A 17,860-nucleotide genomic window follows, 5' to 3' on the forward strand; every position below is an offset into this window, starting at 1 on the left:
CCCAGTGTGTTTCCCAGGGACCGCTTATTCATGTCTTCATCAGACGCACCGACCCTGCGGCGTACATACTGTCTTCATTTTATTGACCAGAACGTTGAAGTTCAGAGAGCTGACACAATTTTCCCCAACTCACAGAGTCCTGGGTTCACATATCCCTTCAGGCTACAGTAACAGAATACCACGGACTGGGGGACTTGAGCAACAAGTCTGGAGGCCATTTCTCACAGGTCTGGAGGCTGGAAAGTGCAAGATCAAGTCTCTAGCATATTCGGTGTCTGGTGAAAACTCACTTCCGGGTTCACAGACATCCATCTTCTTCCTGTGTCCTCACTTGGCGGACGGGGCAAAGGAGGTCTCTGGGGTCTCTCTTCTAAGGGCATTAATCCCATTTGTGGGGGCTCCATCCTCATGAGCTCATCACCTCCCAACCCACCTCCTAACACCTTCCTCTTGGGGGTTAGGATATCAACATAGAAATTTTGGGGGGACACAAACATGTACTCATAACAACCCTGTTGTACTCTGAGCCACAAGCACTACATGTCCCTAAAAGCCATCCGGAGCCAAGGCAGGCATGGCCAATCGCGATATGCCCCTAAAGAGGCTGGGGACCCGGATAGGATGTGACCACCAGTGGTGTGACTAGACGCAGAGCTAAGGTGCTGAAGAGCAGTGGGACTCCCAGGGCAGCAAACCCGGAAGAAGCTTGCTTATGTCCAGCAGGCTATGATGAGGGAACCAGCAACGCATGTACTCCTGGGAGCTCCTGGCCGAACAGGGCTTGGGCGAGGGGAAATTATAAACCCCAACCTCGGTGCGAGAGAGTTTAAGTCAGAGTGTTGGGAGGAACCCCCAACCCACTGTGTCACGTGTCTTAAGGGTGACACTCCTGCCCCCCTTCTCCTGAGATGGGAGAACCCCTGCCCTGATAGATGAGCCTGGAGAAAGGACCAGGCCTTTTATCCCACTCTCCTCTGTGCTAGTAAAGACCCTTCCCCCTGTGGACGAGGCCTGTGGTTTTCCCACCGGGCCTGGCGCTGGGTAGCTGAGCTCACTTCAGAGGTGCTGTCCTGGCAAATCCACCCAGTCACCAGACCTAAAGCCACGTCCTCCAACAGACCTTTATCTGCGAAGAGCGACCTGGGTGAGTGTCTCTCTCAGTTGGTTCCAAGTGCAGGCAGGGAGCTTGGGTGTCGGAAACTGAATCCCTTCAGCCCCAATAGGATGGCACATAATGGGGAATTTGAGTAGTGAGGCAGGTGCTGCAAGAGCTTTTGAGCCCAGGGAGGGGAAGTTTCTATTTAAAATGGATGTAAGTCTGCTCTGTCTTTTCATCACCAACTTCACTTTACCAGACACTTGTTTGCAGAACGAATTTGTAGGGTTTTGCCTTAACCACTGTGGTTTGTTAGTACCCCATAAGGACTTCACCTCACTGGGATTTACCTCAGTGTGTGTTCATCGTAGCATTTTCCTGTTGTGTAGTTGTTAGAGGAAACTACCTTTCTCTTAAATCTACCACTTGTAACATCACGATTGTCTTATAATTAAGCCACCTGGTATAAACATCTATTCAGATTACCTTGAAGCTAAGGCAAAAAGTCTGTAAGCTTTTTCTCTTTGAATGGATATATATATGAATAAAAATGTGATTAGATTACATCATTTGAAAAACATAATGCAAAATCTCTTTCCTTTCTAAGGCTCTTCAATATATAATAAGAGTTAACATTACTGAGCATGTTCTATGGCCAAATAACTTAGATGGTCTCATTTAACCAACTGAGCCACCCAGGCGCCCCTAGATGGTCTCATTTAATCTTGCCAATTTAATGAGGAAATACTGCTGCTATTCCCATTATACAGATTTAAAAAAAAACCGAGGTTCAGAAAAGTTCATCCATACAGCCGAGTACATAGTAGATCCAGGGTTTGGTCCTAGGTCTGAGTCCAAAACTCTGGTTCTTACCACTACTGTGGTTCTGTAGAGGTGGGAAAAAGTATTTTCCTCTACTTTCTTAGGTTCAATAGCTGGGTCATGTGAATTAAACCAACGAAAGACAAGTTAACAGTAGAAAAGATTTATTATGCATGCACACGGGGGCTGACAGAAAAGATGTGAAAACCCAAAGAAACATTTAGGCTTGCAACCTTATAAGCCATTTTAACAAAGGGTGATAAATTGTGGACAAGGGACAAGACAAAGAAAAAGGGGTTTGGGCTTCTAGAAGTCATAAATTGTGGGAAGTTAGATACATGGGAGAAACTCATTGAAGATAGGGTTGTGTAGTAAGATTTGTTTATGCATACTCAAGTCAGTGCCGTCTCCAGTGAGAATTATCATCACTTTTCCCTGGTTTGGCAGAGGGGAGGAGATACCTTCACAAAGGGAAATTTATACCCTGCTTTTAGGCAGAAAGGGAGAGGACAGAATTTCTCTTGTGTCTGCTGTTTCTCAGTTTCCTTCAACTTACAATAATCCTTATCCCAACATGGCATATTTTGGCGTGCTATATCCTGGTCCCCTTCAGTCCCCCAAACACATAACACTGTTTTAAAAGTTCTCAAATAGGGGCGTCTGGGTGGTGCAGTAGGTTAAGCATCCAACTCTTGGTTTTGACTCAGGTCATGATCTCAGGGTTGTGAGATGGAGCCCCGAGTCAGGCTCTGCACGGAATCTGCTGGAGACTCTTCCTCCCCCTCTGTCCCTCCCTCCTCCTCAAATAAATGAATAAATCTTAAAAAAAAATAAAAGTTCTCAAATATTTATTGAATCCTATTCTATGCTCAACATTATAAGGCTGAATTCTTGCCCTCGAGGAGTTTGCAGCTAAGTACGGGAACACAAAGCTGCTCAGCTTCAGACAAGCCGCTCAGTGGGGACAGCTGCATTTGGACAGAGTTTTTGAAGTTTTCAAGTGTTTCACACACATCATTCTGTCTTCTATTGGATCATCACAAACAACGGTATGAGGCAGCCTGGTTCTCTTATTTTTATTTTTACAGAAAACCCTCTTAGAAGTCAAGCAACGTACCCAAAGTTATTCACCTTGGACATCTGACTGTCCGCTGTCCCGCTATATATGCTACAGGATTTTTGTCCCCTTAGTGCCCGCAGTTCTTGGTCACACTGCTTGGAAGAATGAAGAGGTAGACCAGACGAAGAGTGGTGGGCAGCAAAACAAAGTTCATTGAGCAAGAGTATAAAGCTCCCGGAGAGGGAGGGGAGTGTGAGTGGGTTGCTCTCAAAGTTTCTAAGTTTAGGGGCTTCTATGAGCTCTCTTGTGGAGCTATCTTAAGCAACCAGGGTGTACGTGCTGAGTCATGCCTTTGGTCATGTATCTGCCTATCTATTAGGTTAATGTCTCTGTGCTGGTCTTTTTTTTTGCTGACATCTGTCTTAACTGTTCCTTGCCCGTGATATTGACAAATGCTTTGGGGTTAATTGTCTTATTTTAGGACATTCTGCAGAAGTCATTTCTGCAAAGGCTGCAAAGCAAAATGTTAGTGCAGTCCTTTCTAAGCTGCAGAACAGGATGTCGGTGCTGTTTTGTTTTAGCTGTCCTGACTCTGTATTTTCTTGTGGGGACCCTAGTCCTGACTGCCTAACTGTCCAGCTCACTCCTAATACCTATATACACACACATACATACATGTACACACACACACAGACCCCTAAATGAACCATAGGTATATAGCCGTATACATATATGTAGCATTTGCCAATGGAGCTGGTACTGACTCAGATCTTGGCTGGCCAACAGCCTAAACTGGCCCCCACCCACCTTTGTCCATTCACACCAGTGATCACTAGGGGGAGGTTTTCAAGGAAATTTACTTCCCCTCAGTCTGTGGCTAATACAGGCTACGCATGTAAAATGAGCTGGACAAGCCCCTTGGGACAGTATGTACAGGTCCTTCTTAAAGAATGGGTGAGCTATTCGAGGTGGGTGCAGCAGGATTTCTCTTTGGTGGCTTGTTTCCTGTTAGCGCCTAATAATGTGTCTGGAAAAGAACTTAAGTAAACTGCATTTCATTGAAGACATTCCACTTCAGATCTATTACAAATCCATACCAGGGTCCCGTTCTCCAGAATCTTCCACAACACTGGGAAATTTGGCAGAAACATGGGCTGGCTCCAACAGCCGATCCCAATCAACACTCTTCTCCTTTGCCTCCCGTTGTAGAGGATGGTAACTCATTTCCCCAGATACTCTGCGGCGAGAGGTGTAAGGGAAGTCGGCTGTGGCAGGGGGCAGATTTCTAGGAAATATTTTTCTCCCTATGAAAGGAGAGGAAGACTGAAAAATGTATTCTTGCAGTTCTGGCCAGCTCCCTGCTTCCTGTTTTTTTCTGAGGTTCTGCTGGGATGGGAGATGGGAGCTGGGGCCAGGGGAGCAAGAGCGTGGGAGCGAGGCTTGTGGAATGTAGGGGCGGTGGGAAGAGTCGAGGGGCCGGACCGGATGGGAGGCTAGAGGACAGCGGATGTGGGGCGATCGCCGGGCGCAGCGGAAAACCAGCGGTGCGGCCAGCGCGGGTTAGGGCGCGCCTGCGAGACTTCCGGTCACTGCAGCTCGCCCAGCCTCGCCGGCTCCAGGGTCGCCGCCTGCCGTCAATGGGCGGGGCACGTCCTGGGGCGTGGCCGGCCGGACAGTAGAACCCCTCCGGTTCGGGGCGGGGCAGGCCGAAAGGGCGGGGCCGCGCTCCGTCGGGGCGTGGCCTGTGGAACCTCAGAATTCGGGCGACTCCGGGCTGAGGCGCGCGTCTCAGGGCGCGGGGTTCCTCCCACGCAGCTTCCCATTCAAAAGATGCCGAAGGGGCGGCGCGGCAGCCAGAGCCCCACCATGAGCCAGCGGCCGGCCCCGCCCCTCTACTTCCCTTCCCTCTACGACCGCGGCATCTCCTCGTCCCCGCTCAGCGACTTCAACATCTGGAAGAAGCTCTTCGTGCCTCTGAAGGCGGGCGGGGCGGCGGCGGGCGGGGCGGTGGCGGGGCGGCCCCTGCCCCAGGTGCCCCAGGTTCCGGCGCCCCTGCCGCCGCCACCCGGCCTGGGGCCTCCCAGCGAGCGCCCGTGGCCCCCGCCCTGGCCCTCCGGCCTGGCCTCCATCCCCTATGAGCCTCTGCGCTTCTTCTACTCGCCACCGCCGGGGCCCGAGGTGGCTGCCTCGCCTCTGGCCCCCGGCCCCACGACCCCCCGGCTCGCCTCCGCCTCCCACCCCGAGGAGTTATGCGAGCTGGAGATCCGGATTAAGGAGCTGGAGCTGCTCACCATCACTGGGGACGGCTTCGACTCCCAGCGCTGTGCGTGACCTTGCCCGAGTCCCCCCCTTAGCCCGCCTTGGCTGGCTCCTTGGCTCCCTCCTTGGCTCCATGTCTTCCTAATCCCCTCCCCCGCAGTGTGGCCTCGGGCTCAGACTCCAGTCCCCAGGGATCCCAGATCCCAGATCGACCTCTCCAGCACCCAGTCACACCTCCCAGCACCCCGACTCCCCCATCTTGGATTTCAACCGACGCTTCGCTCACCACAGCCAGGATTTCATGAACACTTTTGGCCCAAACTCCACCCTCCCTCCATCCTGAGCCCTTTTGGTAATCTGGACTCAGCCTCCAAACCTAGAACTCCGTCCATCACAGCCCCCATCCTGCACTTTAAACTTCCTACACCGTGACACCCCCGACCCCTGTGGTAGTGATATTACCATCACCCACGACCCACAATCCCTACCTCTACAGACCTGAGCTTTAGTGTTTATCTTCAACTGCGGTCCTGAATGGGAGGAGGGGGAAGCAAACACCAGTTGGAGGGTCTGTAGGTAGAGGTGGGAATTGTGCAAGACCCAGGAATCCCAAGGACAGTTCACTGAGGGGCTTTGGGGCCCTCCACTTCTCAGTGCTGGAAGGAAACCTCCCTGTGAACCCTGGGTCCGGTCCTGGTAAGCCCTCTCACCAGGGTCCTGAATTCTGCCCTCTGATCTTAGGTTTAAAGTCTTAGGGATCTGGATCAGGGTAGACCAGGTGTGCTGATGTGGGCAGGATTCCTCTAGCATGCAAGCTAACTGATCCTTCCAGTTGGAGGGTAAAGTTAAATCTGATTCTACTTCCATAAGGACCTGTCACACTATAGAATATTCAGTAGCCATAGGCTGTTCTGCAGACTTTGTCTTCCCATCACCTGTTCTTTTTTTTTTTTTTTAAAGATTTTATTTATTTATTTGTCAGAGAGAGACAGCGAGAGAGGGAACACAAGCAGGGGGAGTGGAGAGGGAGAAGCAGGCTTCCGCAGAGCAGGGAGCCTGATGCGGGGCTCGATCCCAGGGCCCTGGGATCATGACCTGAGCCGAAGGCAGATGCTTAACGACTGAGCCACCCAGGTGCCCCCCCATCACCTGTTCTAAGGCTTGCAGTATAACAATGGAGGAGGGCACATTGTTCTCGAAAGACCATCCCCACTATTATAAAACAAAACAAAACAAAAACAACAGGTTAAATCGGCTCTCTTGCCACACAGGGAAGGGGAGTATGAAATAACCTAAATGTTTAGGTTAATGTGGCCATGAGAGTGTTCCCCAACTCATCAGGCACCCTGTAAGGTCCTTTTCCCCACAGTCATGGAAAGAATCCCTAGAAGACAGGCTTTTCTAAGTCCTGGATTTCTTTACTACATATTCCCCACTTAAAACACGTTTTGGCTGTTAGGGTTTTTTTCCTTCCCATGTTGGGTTTTGGGTTCATGCAGGGAACACACAATTGCTTCCCAGAAGCTTACTTTGGAACTGTTAGAAAAGCCCTTATCTTAACTACAGCTGTGTTTGTTTTGCTCTCCTGCAGATAAATTCTTGAAGGCACTGAAAGATGAAAAGTTACAAGGACTGAAGACAAGGCAGGCTGGAAAGAAGTCGGCCTCTCTCTCCTGAGGAGCTGCCCACCGGAGCCTGGGCAGCCGCCTCCTTAGGTGTTAGTGCTTAGATAATGTGTCCCGTTTGTTGTCATTTCAAAGATCGTTATTTTCTGTTCTGTATTTCCTGCTGTTCTCATTGCTCCCAGCGTATATTCCACATACAGTGCCCACTTGTGGGGTAAATCTCATGGTCTGTCTCCTCTCTGTGCTGCAGCCGGGGGCGGGGGGGGGGTGCTCTCTCACAGGGTCTAGAAGCTGCTGCCCAGCTGGCATTCAGGGGCTCCTGAGACCATAGGAGGGGACGCCCAATACTGCCACGTGGAGGGAGTTGGGAAAACCCAAGGGCAATATATATTTGGTTGCTGTGTCCCTGCTCAGAAAGGTTCTTTGAGGACTGGAACAAATGGTTTGTTTTCAAACAGCTTTAGTCCTGGGAAGTGTTTTAATAGTTTTTGGGCCAAAAAACTCTTTGATAATCTGGTCAAAGCTATGGTCCTTCCTAGAAAATCATATTCAAGAAGTACCGAGGACTTGTTATGTGCCCTCCCAGACTCAGGACTGGGAGTGGGGGAGACCCAGACAATAAATACTATAAATAAGTAAATCATAATACAGTATCATAGATGACCTGCTAAGGGGAAAACAAAAACAGTAGGCAATTGGTCAGGAGGGTCAGAGGAAAGCAGGGTGGCATTTTAAATAAGGTTTCTGGAAGAGGTAACATGTAAACAAGGTGTGCAGGAAGTTGAGGGTGATAGCCATGTGGCACCTAGGGGAAGGTTCCAGGCACAGGGGGGCTGGTGCAAAGGCTGAAGGTGGGAGCATACTGGGATGTTTGAGGGCCAGCAAGAGCCCCGATGGCTGGAGCAGGAGGAGTGAGGGGAGCATGATAGGGGTGAGTGCAGAGGGTCCTTCCAGGTGGGACTCTGCAAGCCACGGCAGGGACTCGAGTGGAGTATGGAGTGGTTAGAGGGTTTTCAGCCGAGTGATAGTATCTGACCTGTGCTTCTGAGTTGAGAATAGACTGAGGAGGAAACAGGGAAAGCAGGTAGGAGGCTGTCAGAACTAATAATCCACCGAGAAGCGGTGGTGCTGTGCAATGTGGCCCAGGCCCGGCCGCCCTTTCCCCCTTGCTGGGTCAGAGGTGTCTATGTCCTGTGGGGTGGCCCCCACTGCCAGCACCCCTGCAGCCAGGTGCTGTCTCTCTGGCAAGAAGGAGCAAGAGCTCAGCAACACAAGCCCACAAATAAAGGAGAAAGTATTTTAGAAAACAGGTCTTCAATCGAGTGTAACATTTTGATGCTTGGCATCTGGATTCTCTTGTGCCCTCGCTCTGCCTGCAGCCGCTGGAGATCACAGCCAAAGAACTTGTGACGTTTGGGCTTCCTGCAAAAAAGAACGGAAAGGAGTGAGCAGTGAATCAGGCGTCTTAGAAGCCGAGCGGAGGAGGGCGCCTGGGTGGCTCGGTCGTTAAGCGTCTGCCTTCCGCTCAGGTCATGATCCCAGGGTCCTGGGATCGAGCCCCGCATCGGGCTCCCTGCTCGGCGGAGAGCCTGCTTCTCCCTCTCCCACTCCCCCTGCTTGTGTTCCTTCTCTCACTCTCTCTCTCTCTCTCGAAAAATAAATAAAATCTTAAAAAAAAAAAAATTCCGAGCGGAGGAGGTGTTTGGGAGGGGGCGTGATCAGCTCGGACCAATCGCACTGGTCGGCCCGGCACCGCGAGCCTGAGATGCCCTCTTGGACTTGGCTACGGGGATCTGGTGTCGGTGATCTTGTCAAGTGCAGTTTCGGTTGAGTGAGAGGGGTTTAACGCCTGACCAGAGTCGTTTTAAGAGAGAAGGGGGTGGAGGTGAATTGGAGACCATGGCTGGAGAAGACTTTAGAGGCGTTTAGCTGCCTCTTAGAGCAGTAACTGTCAGGGCAAGCGGGGTTGAGCGGTCTTTATTAAGAGAGAAATGACTGCTTGTTTGTGCTCGGGCGGAGGGAGAAAAAGTGACGATGTAGATGGGGCATGGCTGGAATGGTGTTCTCAAGTGGACAAGAGGGGTGGGACCTACTTTACAGTGGAGGGATCGGCGTTACGTGGGAGCAGAGACGGTTCCTCTGCAATCACAGGAGGTTCCGTCCGTGGTGTGAGCATGCAGATGCCGGTAAATGGGGAAATGGGTGCTAGGAACCCCGGGAAGTTGCATACCATTATATAGTTATAGTCCCTGCAGTGGCTTGTAGAGTCCCACCTGGAAGGACCCTCAGCATTTACCCCATCATGCTCCCCTCACTCCTGCTCCAGCCATCTGGGCTCTTGCTGGCCCTCAAACATCCCAGTATGCTCCCACCTTCAGCCTTTGCACCAGCCCCCCTGTGCCTGGAACCTTCCCCTAGGTGCCACATGGCTATCACCCTCAACTTCCTGCACACCTTGTTTACATGTTACCTCCTCAAAGTTTGTGCAGCGACCCCGTGCTTGAGGATGCAAATGTGCATGCCTGTAAGGCCCAGCTGGAAACCGTGGAAGGGGTGCGGGGAACCGGGTGGAGAGGGGCCAGCTGCAGAGCCGAGGCTGGGCGGGGGATGGGGGGTCGGCAGCCGACCCTGACTTCCAGCTGCTTGTTGCCCAGCCAGGAGTGTAGCACGCTGTCAGGCGAAAGCTCCTGCTTTCTAAATCTTAGCAACAAATGCAAATATTTCCAGAACACAATTCGGACCAAATAAAATAAAGGCTCAGCAGTCCCGTAGAGTTTGTAACCTCTGCTCTACCCATAGCAGCCCTCTCACCCTGGGCAGGGATTCCAGGCCCGTCTCTCCTCCCCAGGAAGAAGGCAGATTCCTTTTATTTTATTTATTTATTTATTTTTTAAAAGATTTTATTTATTTATTTGAGAGAGAGAGACACAGTGAGAGAGGGAACACAAACAAGCAGGGGGAGTGGGAGAGGGAGAAGCAGGCTTCCCGCGGAGCAGGGAGCCCGATGTGGGGCTCGATCCCAGGACCCTGGGATCATGACCTGAGCCGAAGGCAGACGCTTAACGACTGAGCCACCCAGGCGCCCCGAAGGCAGATTCCTATTGCCCCAGGCTGGTGGCTATCGGGAAAGCTCCCTTGTTCACCCTGAAAAACTTCTGGCGGGCAAAGTCAATGAGAGGGGCTGGAGAATGTTAATGAGAGGGTGGGGAAAAACCAAGGGCAGTATAGCCGGGGGGCCTGTTTCCCATTCCCTTCCCAGTCCCAATAGCTCCCACCTCCTGCTAACCCCTAACCTCCCCCCCCATGAGCACAAGATTGGCCCCCTATTCCGTACACACCGTGTCCCAGGCGCAGAGGGAGACAATTGATATGAACAATCTCATTTAATCCTCACCATCACCTTGTAGAATAAGCACCACTCTTGGCGTGTTTTATAAATGAGGGAAGAGAGGCTCCTCCAGAACAAAATGGAATGGAAGAAGCTGTTTGCCAAAGAAAAGGACGTTGGCAGATGAAAAGGATAGGAGTCCTGATTGAGAGAAGAGCATATGCAAGGAATAATAGCTGAATGCACCGGGTGCCGGGGCCGGCTTGAATAGCTCATGAGCGCCAGTTGCTAAAATTCAGGAATTTTGTCAGCTGGTTGTTAAATACAGCCATTATTAAAAATTAAACTGTATCAACTCACCAAGTATATTTACAACTAAGTTAAGAAATACTCAAAATCCTTCACTTCCTATTTTGCAATTACTTATGTTCCTGAGGCCATGTCTCTGGCACCACTATATATAATGGTGTACGAACGTGCTTCCTGCTTACTTCCTAAGAATGTCAGGTTGGCATATGATATTGGCCATCAGGAGAGTTTCTACACCATGGAAATTGGCGAAGGTAGAAATCCCGTTTGTTTCTGCCCACCTCCACTCTCCCAGACAGTTGGTTGTTAAACTGTTTACTAGCACACCACCAGCTAAACGAGAAACAAAAATACCACTTTGTTCATAACTGAGCTAAAGAGAAAGCTGCTTTGAAGCATTTGAAGTTGGGCTGAAGGTATAAAGGAGGCCCCTTTCTTCCTCTGGCCCCATTTGCCCACTCGGCTGTAGACACTGACCAGCCGAGGCAGGAAAGAAGAGCCTGATCAGGCCTGCCCCCCAAGGCAGGCTTTACCTTGAAATAAATAGGAGCACATGTGTACTGACTTTTAAGATGTAGTAAGCCTGCCCACTGGTAACATGGGGCCCAAGGAATGTTCTGGACCCTGGCCAATCAGATTTGTGACTTCTACTTTCGGGTAATAAGGGTATAAGGGAGTACAGAGGTAACAGCCTGCAGGAGGGGGACAGAAGTCCCTCCTCTGCAGTGGTAACCATTTTGAGCAAGATGGAACATGAAACTTGATTAAGCATGAAACTAGCTATTTATATCACATCCCCTTCATCACAGATCTGTTAGTCCTGAGAGAAATAGAAAATTTCAAGGGAAACGGGAAAACCTCCTTCTACTTAATGCAAGTAATTTGTGCCCCACCATGTGGCCAAAGGAGTCAGGCAGGATCCAGGCCTGCAGGAACCTGGTTTCTCAGAACAGAAGAGAGAGCCAATCACAGCTTTAAAGCTTTCGCCGGAGGTGAACACCACGTGGGTGCCTCATGGCTCACGGGCATTTTCAGCAGACACTTGATTCCGTCTCCAACCAGATATGTGACCTTGGGAAAGTCACCTAACCTCTCTGAGCCTGCTCCTTCATCTGTATAATGGAGACACTGCTCTCAAAGGATGGTTGGGTGGGGGACAAGAAATAAGGTGACAGATGTGAAACCGCCCCAGTTGGGAGTCATTATTATTATTTTCTAGCGCATTTAGAACACTGTTCTCACTGTTGGGCTATGGGGAATGGAGGTGGCCGTGGGCTGTGAGCCAGAAGGAGGCCTGGCCCGCAGGGAGGGAGAAGCTTTGAGCTTGCAGGGCCCCGAGGGCTCAGCCCTACAGAAAGTGACAAGGAGGTGAGCGTGGCTGGGAGGCAGTTTGGGAGGAGGTTTGAGTCTTTTCTAGAGAGGGCCAGCCGCTTTCTCCCAGGCAGCATCATCTCCTGCAGCAAAGCCAAGGGCTGGGACTCTCTGCAGGTGGGTCCCCCAGGGGAGGGCTGTGGTCACCACCCGGCGCTTTCGTCAGTCCACACCAGGGCGTCAGCTCACACAGACGGTATCTGGGCGGCGTCCTCGGAGACAGGACCAGAGGGGAGTCCGGGAAATGGTTCCGCGGGCTGGGTTTCTTTTGGTTGCCGGGAAACAGAGGGCCACTCAAACTAACTTACTTAAATAACAAGAGGGGCTGACAGGAAGGTTCTCTGGTTACAAGCAATAGAAACCAACGTAAGAAAAATGTTAAAAAAAAAAAAAAAAAGGAGGCATCCAGGCCTTTAGAAGGAATGGAATGAGGGTGCTGCCCCAGGACGGCTCCGCGCCGGCCTCCTGTCCTTGGAGAGGACATGTGATTGGCCCTCCACCCCTCCGAGTCCATCTCTGGCCACGTCGCGGAGGGAGGGAGGGCTGGCCAGGGTCCTGTGCCGGCAGCCCCCTCAGAGGCACTCAGAGTTGGGGGCAGCCCCTGCATTCCGGGCCGCCGCATGTCCCCTCCCGGGCCTCCTGCCGACTGGCGCGGGGGGGTGGGGGGGAAGCCGCCAGGAGCCCGGGCAGCTGCCGTCTGATCTCCCTCTCCGTACTCCTCCCCGCGTTCCTGCCTCTGCCCCTGGGCTTCCTCCTAACCTCACTCCTCAGTGACTCACCGGAGCCACGTCGTCGGGCTCCGTGTTCGCAGGACCGCCCACAGTGAGCAGTTTCCTGTCCCAGCTCCTCAGGGAAGGGCCGGGGGGTGGGGGGCGGGGCGGGCATGCTGGCTGGGAGCTCGGTCACGAGCTGGGGGAGAGGACAGAGCGGCGAAGGTCAAGGTCAGCCGGTGATTCAGCGGGGGCCGGAAGGAGGACTCCTCTGCAGGGAGGAAGAAATATCAGCTGTCCCGTCTATCCATTCACAAACTCACCCAGGATTCTTTATGTCGCCTCGGAGTTTATTTGAATGCAGTACATTCTACAACTCGGAAAACACTGCCCGTAAATTAAGCCTGCGTTCATTTTACTCATTCGTTTGTTTATTCATCCAAGCCTTCCTTCAAAGAAGCAGGTGCTTAATTTCTGGAATTTCTGGAAAATGTACCTGGTCATTCCCCCTGCCTGGGGTTGTTTCAAATTAATTGAGATAATGTGCATACAACCGCTCGGATCAGGACCTGACACGTCACTTTGCTTGGTAGGGTTTGCTGGGAACATTTGGCATCAGGGTTTCTGGTCATGAACACAAAGGTGTTTCTCTCTTGGTGGGATCCACTAGGTGGCAGCCTGAACTTGGAAGTGGGATGGAACAGATTTCCCCCCACCCCCCTTCCCTTTCTAGTCCTCTCACATCCAGAGCTGACATTTATCAGCTTGTTCATTATTATCCAGGAGAAAATCCAGTTTGGAAACCTCTAGGGAGGAGGACACGTTGCGGCCAGTGCCGGCATTCATTGCGAAAATAAACACAGGTGTAGCCCGGGGCCTTTCCCAGAGGCTGCAGGTGGGTGCCTGCTGAGAGCCACATTTTACTCCCACAGGGACGGGTGGGGGGGGGTGGAGGATCTCTTTTCAGAAGCAGTTTCAAGGTGAAAAGTCCGGTTCACATGAATAAAAGAAGCTGGACTGAACTCACTAATATTTATTGTCTGTATGGGTCTGCTTGGGCGGCTATACCAAAATTTCACAGACTGGGGCGCTTAAACAACAGACATTTACTTCTCACGGTTCTGTAGGCTGGAAAGTCCAAGATCAAGGTGCAGGCCAGTTCCTGTCCTGATGAGCTCTCTTCCTGGCTTGCAGTTGGCTGCCTTCTTGCTGCGTCCTCACATGGGAGAGGGAGCTCTGGTGTCTCCTCCTCTTCTTATAGGCACATTTTTCCCATCTTGAGGACCCCACTCTATGACCTCATCTAAACCTACTTACCTCCCAAAGGCCCCATCTCCAAATACCAGCACACTGGGGATTAAGGTTTTGACATACGGATTTGGGGTGGGGGACGGCACAAGTGAGTCTGGAGCGTCATCTACACTGCATTCCTAGTTAGTCCTCTCTCTCCCTCCTGTCATTTATCCACCTGCTGCTATTACCATCCAACCATTAATGGATGACAACAGATAAATAAATAGGCAGATAGACAACAGTCCATAAGTAAGTACATATATTTATACCTACTTACATATGAGGAAACAAACATAAATATACCTAAATATAGATATTTTTCTATGGACTGTTGTCTATTTGCCTATTATCTGTTATTATTGTTATCCATGAATGGGTGGATGGTCTAGACCTATGTTGTCTAACAGAGCTTTCCGCAGTGATAGAAATGTTCTAAATCTGTGCTGCGTAATGTGGAAGCCATTAGCCGCACGTGGCCATTGAGACTCGACATGTGGCTAGTACCACTGAGGAACTGAATTTTAAATTTTATTTCATTTTAATGATTATATTTTAGTTTATTTTTATTTATTTATTTATTTATTTATTTTAAGATTTTATTTATTTATTTGACAGAGAGACACAGCCAGAGAGGGAGCACAAGCAGGGCGAGTGGGAGAGGGAGAAGCAGGCTTCCCGCCGAGCAGGGAGCCCGATGTGGGGCTCGATCCCAGGACCCTGGGACCATGACCCGAGCCGAAGGCAGACGCTTAACGACTGAGCCACCCAGGCGCCCCTATATTTTAGTTTAAACAGCTAGTGGCTAGTGTATCAGACCATTCAGATCTAGACAGAGGTAATACATAGAGTTTCCCCTTTATTTAATTGGGTTGTGTTGAGTTTGGAAATCTGGGGTTGAATGCAGGCCTGGTTTTCAGAGTTAACTGATGTGGGAGTGGGTGAAAATAGTATCTCTTTATAAATGAGGAAACCAAGGCTCCGAGAATATGAAGCCTAAGGTGACGCAGTGGGTCAGCGGCGGAGCCTACCCAGCACCTCCAGGGGGCAGTTCCTTCCTCTGTGTAAGCCTCCAGGAATCTAGGTTCCCTTCTTGTCCCTCCCAGAGGAGATGTGGGAAGAGTCACAGGACAATGAGGACAGGCCCACTTGACCAAGGTACGATGTGTGAGCATGTATGCGTGTGTGTGCGTGTACTCGCGCATGCCGTCGTGGCATGAGCAGCCCTCTTGTAGAAGGAGGTTGTGTGACCCTCTTCACGGGGAAGAGGATGGTGAGCAAACCTGAACTGTTCACTGCACCCTTCCCCATCCATCCCAAAGAGACCGTTTATTTTAGGTGCACTACAAGGACTGGTGTAACTTTATAGTCTCTTTTAGGAACAGAGCAAAGATGCTCTGATGGGGCCAGTTCTAGCAATGGAAAAGGTGTCTTGGGGACTGAGCACAAGAGAGGCTGATGGGGTTTCGAGTCACTCTTAGAGTTTCTTCCAAGCCCCGCCATAATGCCATACCCACCAATACCAGCTATGAGCCACCAATTACTGAGGGGGTCCTCTGTGCCAGGTTCTGTGCTCAGCACTCTACACACTGAGTCTTATTAATATTTCCAGCCCCAGGGGCGCCTGGGTGGCTCAGTCGTTAAGCGACCGCCTTCGGCTCAGGTCCTGATCCCAGGGTCCTGGGATGGAGCCCCGCATCCGGCTCCCTGCTCTGTGGGAAGCCTGCTTCTCCCTCTCCCACTCCCCCCTGCTTGTGTTCCCTCTCTTTCTGTGTCTCTCTCTGTCAAATAAATAAATAAAATCTTTAAAAATATATACATATTTCCAGCCCCGACCATGAGGATGATGTCCTCCCTGCCATTTACAGAGGCGCCGAGAAATGTAAACTAGGATGTGTTCAAGCCACTCCAAAGCCCGATCACTTAAACCTCCAGCTCATTTTTTGGTAACTGGTTTCAAACTACTGTATTTTCCCTGTTCCCCTTCAGCCCACTGCACCCAGCTGCTATCAAGAACATTGGTGTGAGCAAATATCATAACCACCCAAAGTCTGGACTCTCAAACAGGAACAGGCAAGGTTTCTCCTGATTTCAGCGCAGGAGAGCTTCACTTGAACAACACTGTGCCTTGAGCAGTTACATGGGCAGTCTCATTTTCCACTGGCTTACTGTATGATTCTGGTAATGAGTTCCCCGTCCTTCTTACAGAGCTAACTGTCCTTGCTGCCAGAACTTCAAATACACCAAGTCCAGGCGTTTTGCAGGGAGTTGCTTGATGGGACTAGGGTCGAACACCCTGGATGAGTTGAGTCTTTTGGTTGTTCTGAAGACTGACTCCCAGGAATGATGGGGCCATAATCAAAAGAACATGTGGAATCTGTGGGAGATCGTCAGCTTGGTCAGTTGGTGAAGGGCGTTTTCTTTCATAGCACTGCTCCCTGCCTGGGTGTCCTGAGCTCGCCTCTGTTCTGGGGACTTATGGGTGTCCTGGGCTTTTGAAAAGAGAGGTTGTCTACAGTAGGTGGCTGGAAGGGGCTGAACATAGGGGTCATCCCTTCTGGGTGATCAATGGGTAATATGTTGGCTCTGGCAAGACAGTGAGTTCCCCAATGCTAGAAGTATTCAAGAAGACAAATAAATACCAACAATCCATCATGCTCATAAAATATCATGCAGTGTAAACCGGGCACTCTCTCCCAGCACTGCAGTCACATCATAGACTAGATCTTAGCTTCATTTCACAGATAAGGCCCAGAGAGGGGACATGACTTGTCCAAAAACTAGAATGAGGTAAAAGTGAGGTTCAAATCCAGGTCTGGATGATTGCAAATCCTAAAATGGGGATCCCTTTACCCATGTGATAACAATGGGCATGGTATAGATTCTGAGCTAGAGTAAAACCTTTAAAAAAATTTTGGTGTCTTCTTACTCCATATGTAATTTAAAATCAAGACAATTCCCCCACTTTCACCCCATGGTGACTACATTATTTTTTTGCCCTAAATATCAAATCATATTTAACACTCTCCATCTCCCTTCCACCTCCTGTTCATTCCCCTCCTGCTCATTTTGAGTACCTGCCTTGCTGAAGCCCTAATTCTGCTTAATCTTTGACCGGGTAAGCCAACATCGTACATACAGGGCATGAGGTTTATCCTGTGTTGATTGCAGGGTACAAAGCTGGATAATTTCCCCACTAAATTCTCTTCCAACTCAAAGAGTCTGGGATCCTATAATTTCAAAAAAAGCAAGATACATCCTTCCATCCCATGGTGATTTCTAATATTCTGAGAATTTGTAAATGCTTGCTAAAATCTTTTCCTTATGGGAAATGGAGAAAGAAATATTAAGTAAGAGAAAAGACAAAATGTGAGCACAAATATCCACTAATACCTTGGAAAGAAAATTACAGTAAGACAACGTGCTTTATTTCATATGCAAATTTGCCAAGAAAAAACAAACACAATTTCAACTAAGCTCAACAGACAAATGCAGCAAACAAATGGTATCATTGCAAAGCTCTACCTGGCTCGCCTATTTAGATTTGCTCCATAGAGCACCGTATTTCAGAGGCTGAACAAACACCAAAACCCATTCATTAATAATCCAGTGCATTCTGAACGGCACTTTATTGATATGAACAATGCAGAGGGAGAGTGTTCGGCGTACTGTGTTTTCATTTGTAAAATATATGGCTCCTGAAATTTTTATTTGGATTGCATAGTGTAGTCCCCAAATCGGTTATTCCTTTTCTTACAGTTTGGGCTCCTGATTTCATTTGATGGTGACAGCTCTGAAATTTGGGTTTATAACACTTGTTGATTCTTGGAAGTTGACAATTTGTTCTCAGTCCCCATGGGGATATTGTGGCCACCTTACTAACTAGTTAAAGGTCACTGATAAGGAAAACTGTGTAGCATCATTAGAAGATAGGACTGCAGTCTGTCCTTTCTAATCGTAAACATTTCCAGAAAGAAGGGGACTTTGGTT

The 17,860-nt window shown here is 49.9% G+C and overlaps 1 protein-coding gene across 2 annotated transcripts; it reads left to right on the plus strand.

Moving 5' to 3' along the window:
• Positions 1 to 4,679: 4,679 nt before the first annotated feature.
• Positions 4,680 to 8,734, plus strand: C11H11orf91 (chromosome 11 C11orf91 homolog). Of its 2 annotated transcripts, XM_078058226.1 has the most exons (3): positions 4,680 to 5,301; positions 6,829 to 6,954; positions 8,242 to 8,734. In XM_078058226.1, exons 1-2 carry the CDS (start codon positions 4,809 to 4,811, stop codon positions 6,912 to 6,914), a joined length of 579 nt encoding a protein of 192 aa, XP_077914352.1. In that variant the 5' UTR covers positions 4,680 to 4,808; the 3' UTR covers positions 6,915 to 6,954; positions 8,242 to 8,734. The 2 variants fall into 2 exon arrangements, with proteins under 2 accessions (XP_077914352.1, XP_035963065.1); XM_036107172.2 differs by lacking the exon at positions 8,242 to 8,734 and having other exon boundaries at positions 4,681 to 5,301; positions 6,829 to 7,086.
• The last annotated feature ends 9,126 nt before the right edge of the window (positions 8,735 to 17,860 follow it).

This window comes from Halichoerus grypus, chromosome 11 (assembly GCF_964656455.1).
Source record: "Halichoerus grypus chromosome 11, mHalGry1.hap1.1, whole genome shotgun sequence".
NCBI classification, from domain to species: domain Eukaryota; kingdom Metazoa; phylum Chordata; class Mammalia; order Carnivora; family Phocidae; genus Halichoerus; species Halichoerus grypus.

Bases quoted from the DNA above. Each gene is read 5' to 3' on its own strand.
- C11H11orf91 (XM_078058226.1), top strand. From the start codon at position 4,809: ATGCCGAAGGGGCGGCGCGGCAGCCAGAGCCCCACCATGAGCCAGCGG. The intron at 5,302-6,828 runs GTGCGTGACCTT...GCTCTCCTGCAG, and splicing joins CGGCTTCGACTCCCAGCGCT to ATAAATTCTTGAAGGCACTG.